Source organism: Leucoraja erinacea, chromosome 13 (genome assembly GCF_028641065.1).
Source record: "Leucoraja erinacea ecotype New England chromosome 13, Leri_hhj_1, whole genome shotgun sequence".
Lineage (NCBI taxonomy): Eukaryota > Metazoa > Chordata > Chondrichthyes > Rajiformes > Rajidae > Leucoraja > Leucoraja erinaceus.
The window spans coordinates 30868806-30880709 of NC_073389.1; the positions used below are offsets into that span (position 1 = coordinate 30868806).

An 11904-nucleotide genomic window follows, 5' to 3' on the forward strand; every position below is an offset into this window, starting at 1 on the left:
CACTGCGTTATCTGGAAGGGCCTTTGGATTGTGGGAAGGGGAGGTGTAAAGGGATAGGACTTGCATCTCCTATGGTTGCTAGGGAAAAATATACAAGAAATCAAATTAATTGGTGGTCCTGGAAGAGCAGACTTTTGGCTGGTTGAAGTGGGAGAAGATGCATCTTCTTGTGGAATCTTGTTGAACATGACAGAATTCACGAAGGATGATGCTTTAAAGGTGCAGTTTGGTGGGATGGTAGATGAAGACCAGGGGGACTATCCCTGCTTTGTCCATGCTGGAGGAGAGGAAGTAAGAGCAATGGGGCGAGAAATAGCTGAGGTAATCAAGGGCTCTGTGAACTATGATGGAGGGGAAGCCACAGTTCAGGTAACCATCTCAGAGGCAGATATGCAGCAAGTCTTGTCGTTAAAACAGATAGGACAGAACAGAGGAATTGGGAAAGCCCTTACAGGAGGCAGGGTGGGAAGACTATTTCAGATAACTGTGGAGTATGTGGGCTTGTAATGGATGTTTGTTGCCAGCCTGAGATGGAGTCAGATTCAGCAAGGAAGGAAAGAGTAGGAAAAGGCGAAGGTGAGAGGGATGGAAATTAACTGCAATAATGAGGGAATGGGCCCATGCAGAAATGAAGCAACGACTGTTTCATACACCCCACAAAGACAGCTGTAGATCGGTCCTCTGCGATAGCTCCATAGCTACACCTATGACTTGAAGAAAATGTTTGGAGTTGAAGGAAAAGTTATTAAGTGTGAGATCAGGTTCAGTCAGGTAAGTGAGTATGCTGGTGCAGTGAATGTTGATTTCTAGCATTTTTGATTTATATTTTAGATATTTGGAATCTTTTTTAAATTTTGTTTTACTTACAATGCAAAATTGTTTTTGAGGTAAGGAGTGAGGGTAATACAATCTGAGTAACAGAGCAAACTGTACCATGGCCAGCACCAGCAAGGTTTGACTGAATATATTTATATGGTCCCTTCCTTGTCTCTAAGAAAGAATGAATATTCTGCATCGCCTCACATGTTATCTGCGAACAGCAGCAACCATTCTATGCATAATGAGATCCTGCAAATAACATTCGTGCTAATCTGATTTTAGCAAGGGAATGTTAATCGGGGCACTGGACCTTCAAGTCTGCCATTAAAACTTTAATATTCATCTCTACAAGAATCTAAGCCAATTGTTAAACATACAGTAGCTGAAATTGGCATTTCTGCTACTTCACTGGTAACAGAACACTGAATCACACCAGTTTAAATTGTTTCTTTAATGCTTGGAGTGAACCTTTTACTTTGGAGTGAGGAAGGGTCTGAAGAAGGGTCCCAACCCAAAACGTCACCTATCAACGTTCCCCACAGATGCTGCCTGACCCGCTGAATTACTCCAGCACGTTGTGTCATTTTGTGTAAACCGGCATCTGCAGTTCCTTGCTTCTACCTCCCTGTACAGTGTAATGGTTTCTGCTTACAACACAATAGTAATGCAAATTTTCTGCTTGGCCAGATCCAAATTATAGAATTTTGATAATCACATTTTTCTTTTGTAAAAGTATTTATTGTCTAATCTTAAACGATATTTGAATTTTACTGCAGTCTTTATGCCAATGCAAGTAACACTCAGTGGCCATTTTCGATTGTGTTACTCATTCATGTAATTCTGATGTTTGAATCAAAAAGGATTGGGTTTGAATTGCACTCCAAGCATTTAAACACAGAAATCTAAGTGCAGCCATGAGGAAGTGTTATACTGTTGGAGGTGTTATCTATTAAACCTGTGACATTGTTTAGAAGATAGCACTTCTCTCAGTTGCATGAGTACAATATTTATCTCTTACCCATCATTGCCTGAAATATGTTATCTGGTGCGCTTAGATTTCTGTGTTTAAATGCTTAGAGTGCAATTCAAACCCAATCCTTTTTGATTTACTGCTTGTGGGAACTTGCTGTGCACATATTCTCTACTGCGTTTCGTACATCACAACAGTATTTATAATTTGAATGTGAAAGCGGCTGTAGAAATATATTCAACCCTTCCGTCTCTTAATGTTCTGATGTTGGTAGTGGTAATCATTTCTTTACGTACTGATAAGTTTATCATAAACATGCAAATTAAAGATTCCAAGCCCAGCATTGTGTGATTTCCTTGGAAAGTGACTGATTACAGGTGGAATGTGAACTCTATTGAAGAGTTCCACAAAGATAAGGCATTTAGATACTACTAATCAGTCCAAAGTTGTCCTTGCTGTCCATGGTACTGATATTTTACTCTGGTCAACCAGTTAGCTGGCATGCGTGTGTTGTGGGTTGCTGATAAAATATGAATTGTAACAAAGAGTTAACAATGCTCATGAATTTGTTTATTCTTTAATATTTTTCAGGATCTGGGGATAATGAAAGTGGGCCACATGAAGCGAATTCTCCAGGGAATTAAGGATCTTGGCAAAAACATTTCCATGCCAGAGGTGTAGCTGTTCCGGTGCTATTTCAGAAAATAGGGGAGCGCTGTTTGGACTTCACTTACAAGTCCCACAGTTGTATGACTTTCTGCTGCCTTTACGCTCAGCAGGATTTATAACCTCACAGCTGTCACGGGGTGCAATGTTCAAGCGTTTGCTTCGATTAATGTGTTCTTTTCTAACCTTAAACTGTTATGAATTAATTTGAGGGTTGTGTGCCAATGCAATTAACCCTCCACAGCCATTTTAGATTGTTAACATGACAAGTCCTATTATGCATTGGTAAACTTGCGTAACCCTTCTGGATTCAAGGATGCTGCAAAATGGCAACTACAGGTGCATAATATTTCAGGACTTCCTTCCGCGAGGGCCGTAGATCCAAAAATGGCTTGTTTTTGTTTTCGCTTTACATATCGATTTAATGCAGACAATTGCCTTTAATTTCTTTAGAAGGCAGTATTGATTTGTATCCTATACGTTTTTTTGGAGTGGACTTGTTATCAGTATTTCTTGTCCTATGAATATGGTCTGTGGAACATATCACTTGATGGCCAAGGAGTTTAATTTAGACTGAAGCAGGAAACACATGCAGTGTAGCATGCATGTAAATTCTCCCGCATGGTGTGCCTGCTTGAACTCTTTCTAGGATTGCATGATATATGCCTAATGCTTTTTAAAAGAGAAACACTTGAACAAGTTTTATATTTGTTTAATAGTCCGTAACTTATTACTACTGAAGTGTTTGTGAATGAAAAGTTGTTTCTGCTGCTCTGTGTTAAACTTTGCATGAGCACATTTCTTTGACAAGGACTGGTTCATAGGAGTTATGCCGCCTTATTCAGACACTGGCAGACAACCCGCTTGCTCGTTTGCGGGTAATTCAGTGACTGTATGATTAATGATGAACAGGAGTGTTGGTGACAGGGTAGTACTCATCACAATTATCTCTGTGATGGATGTATTTTTTACATTATGTGAGTTTGTGAATGAGTATGTATGCACATGTGTGTGTACACAAGTGTGTAAAAGTTCACTGGCAATACATAATTCTGGAATTTAATGGGCATGAAAAGCAATGATCACATTTTTAAGCTTAGCCACACAGGCCCCTGCCCTCCCACCTCCCCCAAACACCAAGATACCACATTTCTGGGTGAACCACAGCTATTTAAACTTCTGAGTTCTTTGTGAACCTCTGTTGAATAGAAAAGAATGGAAATATTTAACAAAACCACAAGGAGGCCTGATTCAACCTGTGCGGACTTGTGCAGTTGGAATTCCACAGCACAGGTGGTGACCACTCAGTCCATTGTATCTGTACTACCTCTTTGGCAGAACCATCCAATTGGTTCCCCTTACCTATTTTTTTAATTTTTTTTAATGCATATTAATTTGCCATTTGAAAGTTGTTCTTTTATATCCATCTTCTCCCGTTTCAGCTAACATTATTGAATCACAGTTAGTTGAAAAGAGAAAGTTATTTCATCTTCCACTTTTTTGTCAATTATCTTAAATCTAAAAGCATTAGAATATAATTCTATGAAACTTACTACTGGATCTTCATTTTCATCGTTGTTCTTATTTTCATTATAATTTTCAACCTTCCTGAAGAGCCATTCAGATAGGCACATGGAAATGCAGAGAATAAAGGGGTATGGACATGTGCAAGCAGATGAGATTAGTTTATCTTGAAATCATGTTCAATGCATACTTTGTGGGCAGAAGGGCCTGTTCCTGTACTGTACCTTTTCTTTGTTCTATGTTTTCAAATTCTTCCACAAATCAATAACACTGTACCATTCGTCCACCTCATTCAAAATGTCTGTATCAGCAGACTGCCTGCCCAAGGTCAAGTCTCCGATGAGCCCACACATATGCCCGGTTAATATTAAAACGGCCAAAACCATTGTTTCCATCCGCCAACCTTGACTATCTTCTCTAGAAGAATGTAATGCTTTATAACCCCAACATCCCATTTGACTCTGACTTGAGTTTCTGATTTTTCACCACAAAGACCAACATTTTACATCTCCAATTTACACCTCAATGCCAACTCCACCTCAGTTCTTTCACTGAAACCATTTGACTTGATTTTATTAAATGGCCTCCAAAATTGTAATTTTGTGCTAAATTTCACTGTTTTTGCTAAATCAACATCTGAAATTTAAAATTTCCATTCTTTTCTTTAGATTATTTTTTTCTATCTTTGTAACACCCATTGTTACCATCATAGCCTAGCTATTTGATTGATGTCTTCTCAATGCCCATTCCACTCTTCCCTTTGTTCCATCATAAGTAACGTACCTTTTGATGATGGGTCTTCGACCCGAAACGTTAACATTATTCTTATTCGCATGGGTGGTTCTGACCTACTCAGTATTTCCAGCATTTTCTGTTTTCACTTTGGACTTTCAGCATCTGCAGTTTTTGTTTATATTTAACAGTTGAGGCCCTTGCATCTGAAATTGTCTTCCCAATCCTAAGCATCAGTTTTTCTCTTACACTTCCCTGAAGCCATTTTGTATGTTAATGAAAGGGCAAACATGGTTCAGAGACACAAGCTGGACCAGAGAGAACAAGTCTTTGGTCGTTAACGTAATCCAACTCGCAGAGTGGTCAATTTGTTTTGCAACAAGAATAACAAATCCTTATTTCAATCTTGATTAATCTGCGTGATTGCATTGTGCGTTAACATATATCGTTGACCTGCATCACTATATTTAATGTTACACAAAAAAGCTGGAGAAACTCAGCGGGTGCAGCAGCATCTATGGAGCGAAGGAAATAGGCAACGTTTCGGGCCGAAACCCTTCTTCAGACGGCCCGAAACGTTATTTCCTTCGCTCCATAGATGCTGCTGACCCGCTGAGTTTCTCCAGCTTTTTTGTGTAACCTTCGATTCTCCAGCATCTGCAGTTCCCTCTTAATCACTATATTTAATGATGTTGCTGCTCTCTTTGGAAGGTGTTGTACTTCTATAGAATTTATATATATGAAGGAAAATAAGAAACTGAATAGGGATGAATATCGGTCTTAATGGCAGTAGTTTAATTCCACCTATGTTCAAAATCCTTTCCCCATGAATGAATTGTAAATGCTATTTGCTCATACTGGCATGTAAAATTAATTCCCTTTTTTGGGTCTCCTGCACAGTCTGACAAAAGAGCTCGCTCTGTTCTCACAAAATGCAATGCAAAGCATATGCCTGAAACTATTTGAGTTGTTTAGCCCTTTTCTAGATTTGTATCGCATTCAAAGGAAATCTCTTGTTCCTTGTGCTCTTTACCATCATCAGATTACTTGATTATGAACTGTCGACAAGGCCAAGATCTTAAACCATTATCAGGTTATCCATACTTAGTAGCAATTGGGCCCATAGTAGTGGTAACGATTAATTAGTTATACACCCAGTGATACTGAAATTTACAGGAGAGACAGAGACTTGGTCTTCCACAGGGCAGAAATTGGGAGGAGGTGGGGAAAAGGGCAGGTTGGGGCTGTTAACAGTAGCTTTGAATCATGAAATAAGAGAGTGGTTGTTGCAATCTAGAGATTGCACAATATGCTCTTGTTTGTATATTAAAGTTGAATATGGGCAGCAAAACCTGCATTTATTTGCAAAAAATATTCCTGAAATCTGATAAAGAATGTCATGTACAGTGTGCAAGGCTCTACAGTACATTGTTAATTCAGCACTCTTATGTGTATATAGTTGAATCAAAAGTTTCCTAAGATCGTAGATACAGATTTTGTGGAGAAATGCCAGGATATTAATTGTTAGCAGTTTCTATATTTCAATGGGAAAGCTAGCAGTTGCTCTCAGTTGCTATCAGTAGCAGCAAGTTGCATTCTGATGATTGTGTCAGGTGCAGTGTAGAAGCACAGACTTGCTCTAAATGCCTTATACTTGCACGCACAAAACAATCCTGCACTGGGTGTGAAGAGTGGCCACTGGTGTTTAAATGGAAGGAAGAGCAGGAGATCTGTTTTTAGCAAGGTTCTAGGTTTAGGTTTATTCTTTTTTAATCTTTCTAAGCGATGAGTTGGTGATTTTGATTATTTAAAATGTTAGGGAGTCTTTTCAAGTGTTTTACAGTATTTATACCTTTTATTAAGGTGCCTTTAGCTTTTATTGTGATTATTTTTATGTTTTCAAATTTAGAACGTTTCCAAGACCTTTCGATAGATTTGGCAGGGCTTGAACAAGGCTTTTGATTTTGCTGGTTGTCTGAGGGCCTTTTGCACACAAAGTTAGTTTTGACCACCTGTAGGAATCCCACTACAATGCAAAAGCTCATTCTGCAGAACAAGATCTTGCCACAGAGGATTCCACCTAGCAATCTCTGGGAGATCCTGCTGGATCAGCAGAGCTTGACTTTGATTTTTTTTTTACAGCTGTCACTGAGAGCAGTAACCGTAAATAGGTTAATAGTGGTGCAAAGGAATGTCCCAGCTATTAGATACTAAGTTGAATAGAGTAAAGACTGAAATATGCTTGGACCAAATGGTCTCTTTCTTTGCCTGAAGGAAGAGCTTCTGAAGAAAAGCATAATTTTTAATCTTGTGTGAACAAGTGCTGAACCTCCTCAAGACATCCCTTAAATAGATAGCACAGCATAGTGCGGAACCCAGCACTCTAACACCAGTCACAATGCTGTTGGACAGTGTAATAACTGAGAATACAAAATGTGACACCATTCACCGCCCTTCTTCAGTATTTCACCCCAAAAATCATCTTCCTGCATTCGTTCATTCGAGATCATAGGCTTCTGCATCTCCAAGACACATCTCATTGCACTAGATTAACTAAACTGCTGTAGAGGGCAGTTTACGCAAGGTGGGAAACATGACAATTTAAGAAATTAAAGCCAAGGCAAGCTTGACATCCACAAGTTGCCCTTCCAAAGGAAAATATAAAGGTGGCACGAGCAGTGTGCCAGGTAAACAGTAGAATCTGATATCTCAAGCATCTCTGTTATTAAGACTTCTAGTATCACTAAATCCTGTAGTGGTTTTGTCTAGTATATTTCTTTCCAGGATTTTCCTGGATTTTATCCCATGGCCCCTGTGGTAGTTATGCATAGAAAATGTATTCAGAGTATCTGCATACTCCAGCAACAAAAAAAATGTTGTAATATTATTCTGTGAGCATTTCCAGAATCCGATTGAACAGCAGTTACAGTTCCTACTCAGATTGGATAAAGATGAGTGTACTTGAATAGCAAGCAATGCTCAAAGGATAAAAACATCACATGGCCCATTGGAATGGAACGGAATTGAGTGGGTCAAGGAGGGACTAAGAATGGGAGAGATTAATCAAAGGGATATTTTCAGAAAGTGTAATCCAGGCCAAAATTAATGTTCACAGACAATAGTGCTGATGATGGATACATGATAAACAACTGAACTTTGGCGAAAACACCAATAGAGTTAATGAACTGATGATTTTGTGGCTGCATATATTTTTCAGAAGGCATTTCATAAAGTTTCTTATAATGGATTTGTTAACTAAAAGGACAGTGGTAATGTTGATACAAAATTATCTTAAGGCAGAAAGTAGAGAACAGTTCTTCATCAATAACGGTGTAACCCTTGAGCTTATATTGAATCCATTGTTTAAAAAAAAATGTATTTAGGTGTTCAGGGCATAATTTCAAAGTTTTCAGATGATACCAAACTGGAAAATACTGTAAATAGCTGCAGGCCAGACTATTAACCAGACAGAAGTAATTGGACAGAACCAGACTTGAGGACAAATTCTGGCAGAATGATTAGATATGTCGATGGCTGTTAATGTTGAGAATTTTGGTGAGGAGAGATGATATAATAGAAATTGCATTTTAAAGTGATTGTTGGAACAGGGTTGACAGGTTCACACAAGTGCATCTTTAAGGTTGGCAATTGTTCCGCAGGTGAACCAAAAAAATGGGATAATTAGCGTCATAAACGGAGGGATAATGTACAAAGCAAGAAAATGATGGCAAATATAAACCCTTGCATGAGAGGCATATTTGTAATTGTAATTGTAATTGTAAATCTTTATTGTCATTTCCTGAGTATTCGCATACTCAGAGGAAACAAAAAAACGTTTCTCAACCAGTGTCCGTTATTTTCGTTTGATGCTGTCATGAACCAATGTAAAATAACATTAACTTAAAGCCGTCCGACCGGCAGCGGCACAAAGTGGCTCTGCTGATTTACTAGAAAATTTAACAGTCTTATAGCCTGTGGGAAAAGCTGAGGAGCATCCTCTGGTTTTGCAAAATGCTCCTGTACCTCTGTTGTGAAAAAATGTGATAGGGTCTTTGATGATTGGCTCTGTTAGAACTGTATATGTAAGTGGAGCACCAAAATGCTTGCGGTTCCACTAGCAAGTTGGGCGTAGTGGACTTGATTGAAGTCTATGAGTGTGACTCGACAGTCCCCCTGTAAAAAGTCCGTAATTCTGTTTCCAGTCGCTGCTGGGCTCTCTTGACCAGAGGTGGTGTTCTGTGGTCAAGAGAGTGGGATTAATCGGCTATCCCTTCTTAGAGAGAGTGAAGTCAAACACCATCTCCTTAGTTTTTAGAGAAAGGTTGTGGAATTTGCACCAACCTTGAGCCTCTACCTCCTGTGTACGCCGAATCGTTGGCTGATGAGAAAGTGTTGCACTCTGATTGTTGTTTCTCATCGTTTCACCCTAAACAAACTTAGCTTAGCCTTGGGATGGCCTGGTTTTTCCTTTATCATCATTCTGCTTTTTTTGCATCAATGGGTGTTAGGTCCCTGGTCGAAAGTCGTTATGCAGGCTGGGTTTGGTTGTTCTTCGGTACAGGGACGATGGTGGCACTCTTAAGACAATTCGGCACTACTAAGGAAGATGAAAGGGGGTAGGGTCTCAACAGCTCCAACTTCTCTTTCATGCACTAGCAAAGGGGCATTCTGTTTCCCGTTGGTGGCTCATTGTTTTTATATCTCTCCACATCACCGTCTATAGGTTCTCTCGTTTCCCTTATCTCTAACTGCAGTCTAGGTCGGCAAGAAGTGTCTCGATGTGCTGCCAAAGCGTCACCCATTACAATGGGTGTCTCTCCAGAGATGCTGCCTGTCTCGCTGAGTTACTCCAGCTTTTTGTGTCTATTTTCCGTTTAAACCAGCATCTACAGTTCCTTCTTACACAAACCATCTGGCTAAATGGTTCTGGAGGAAATACAAGTACTGACCACATCACCCCAAATGTTCAAAGTGCTGCCATGGGCTTTGACATTCACCTGAGAAGGAAGATGAAGCTAACAAACATTTAGCGTCTCATCTGAAAGACTGCTTCTTTAATGGAGCACTATTCCTTTTATCTCAGTTGATACTGTCTATGCAGAATATGTGCTTACTGTATATCTCTGGACTTGAAACCACAACTTTCTGTTTCAGATGCAAGCGCCACTCAGAGCTCACTATACTATTGACTTCCATTGTGCCTGTGCAAGCTTGCTTTAAATATTTGGGGTAAAGGACAAAATGTTATACCTTTCCAGCTAATGTAAAGAATCTCAGATATTAGTGTTGCGCAGATTGTTTGCACCTAACCTTCTTATAGTTGAATCACACAATACCCTGTTGTTAGTCAGGTGGTCTTTCCAGAAACAAGTTGCCAAAAAGGATGAACCATTAAAATGTTTTGCGGAACCAGGAATGACTATTATTAGATATTGTGATCATTAGAACCTGTTTGATGAGCTTTCCTTGCATTGGCCCAATGTAACAACATTTAAAAGGTGTGACTCAGGGAATTATTGGGAAGATAGTGCAGCTTATTTACAAGAGGATCACCATCATAATTATTCCTGAATATACACCATTTCAACGCCCAACTCTCCAGGAACCTGGAACAAATGCTGCATTCCCAGAGACTAGTATTTTTTTCAAAGACAACATAGGTCATCTGACTGAAGCAGGGTCAAGCAGCTATGGTACTAAGTGGATGTATATGCTGAATTGTTGAATGTGTGAATGTGTTATTGTTGAATGTGTGAATGAGACAAATGGAGAAAAAGGACCTAAAGCCTTTGCATCCTGATCTACCTGTTACAAAATTTTGTTGAAAGATGTTAAAGGTGTTTTTTGAAAGTTGTTCGTGAGATAGCAACACATTCATAACTAAATTCCGAGGGAAAATAGGACATTTCTGCATCTCGTCAAGAGTAAAGAGTGCTTAATTGTCAAATGTCCCAAAACGGAACAATGACATTCTTCCTTACAGCAGCATACAGCTTTGTTTGGGTCAGAAGCAGATAACTGCACTGAGTTTTCATATTGTACAGCATTTTATGAAGCAGTACCTAAAAGGTTCTCTGTCAAATTTGCACTTATCTACACCAATATTTAATTTTTAAAAACTATTCTATGCAGCCACTTTGAAGAATGAAGCCTTATTACTAAAACAGTTTTTACATGATTCCCAAGGGACAGAAGTAGCATTTGTTTGCTTCCTCTGGTTGAAAAATGAGAATCAACAATATCATGATCCTTTATGTCCTTGTACACTAATTAGAAGTCAGCCTTCCCAAACCACTACCCCAAGTCCCTGCTGCAAAGGTTGGTCAGTGCGTGGGAACTGGGAACACAAAACAAAACCCAGCTCAGAACACTGCACAGTATCAGAAATGACAGAGAAGACCGTGCCATGAGGAATTTAAAAAGTTCTGGATACAAACTCCTGTTTGTAGTTATTCAGCAAAGCAGTGATGATTTCTTTTTTATCACCATTGGATAACCATCTCTTGAGTTTACCTGAAATGGGATATGATTGACACAGCTGCTTTTTCAGGGTGTGTTTACAAGCAAAATGTGCATGTAAAGTTTTGCTTATTATCTTCAATGGGCTATGTTGCACTAATACAACTTACCACTGTAATAAGTACACTAATCTGTATATGTACCTCGAGTATTTTCCTCCTGCTTGGGATGTATTTTATATGGTTTGGATTGTCCATTCTCCTTAGAGCAACCTCCTTTAATATTTGTAAATGTATTCAATTGTGTTGATATTTGTGGTAGTGGAGCATAAAATACTGTGACTTAGTTATTTTATGACAAACTGTTTTCTAGTTCTATTTATGGTTGTCCTTAAATGAAATTTATAAGCTATATTGGTGTTACTAAATCATTACTTACTTCTGCAGCAACAGCAGCGCTACACTTCCAAGCCTCACCTTCTCAGGAGGCTGTTTTATACATTCCTGAACAATCTTCTTATTCTGACAGTGCTTATTAAGGTATGAAATAGTGAGTTTAGAATTTTCAGAAGCAGTTGCACAATTCTAACATCAGATTAAGGAGAATGATTATCAAATCGAGGTAAAACATGGTAACAAGTGTGTACAATATTATTATATTAATATATAAAACGATAACTTGTAAACCAAACCTTCTTTGACCAGCCTGTGGCTTCAGTTGCTGGCCTTAGAAAT

General features: G+C 38.9%; 1 protein-coding gene across 2 annotated transcripts in view; it reads left to right on the plus strand.

Annotated features, from left to right (window-relative positions):
* dgkh (diacylglycerol kinase, eta) overlaps positions 1–5175 on the plus strand; it is a 303149-nt gene extending 297974 nt beyond the window's left edge. For both annotated transcript variants that reach the window (XM_055644779.1, XM_055644780.1), the window contains one exon: positions 2381–5175. In XM_055644779.1, the coding sequence (XP_055500754.1) occupies positions 2381–2470 (90 nt within the window). In that variant the 3' untranslated portion in view covers positions 2471–5175. The remainder of the gene's footprint in view (positions 1–2380) is intronic.
* Positions 5176–11904: the final 6729 nt, after the last annotated feature.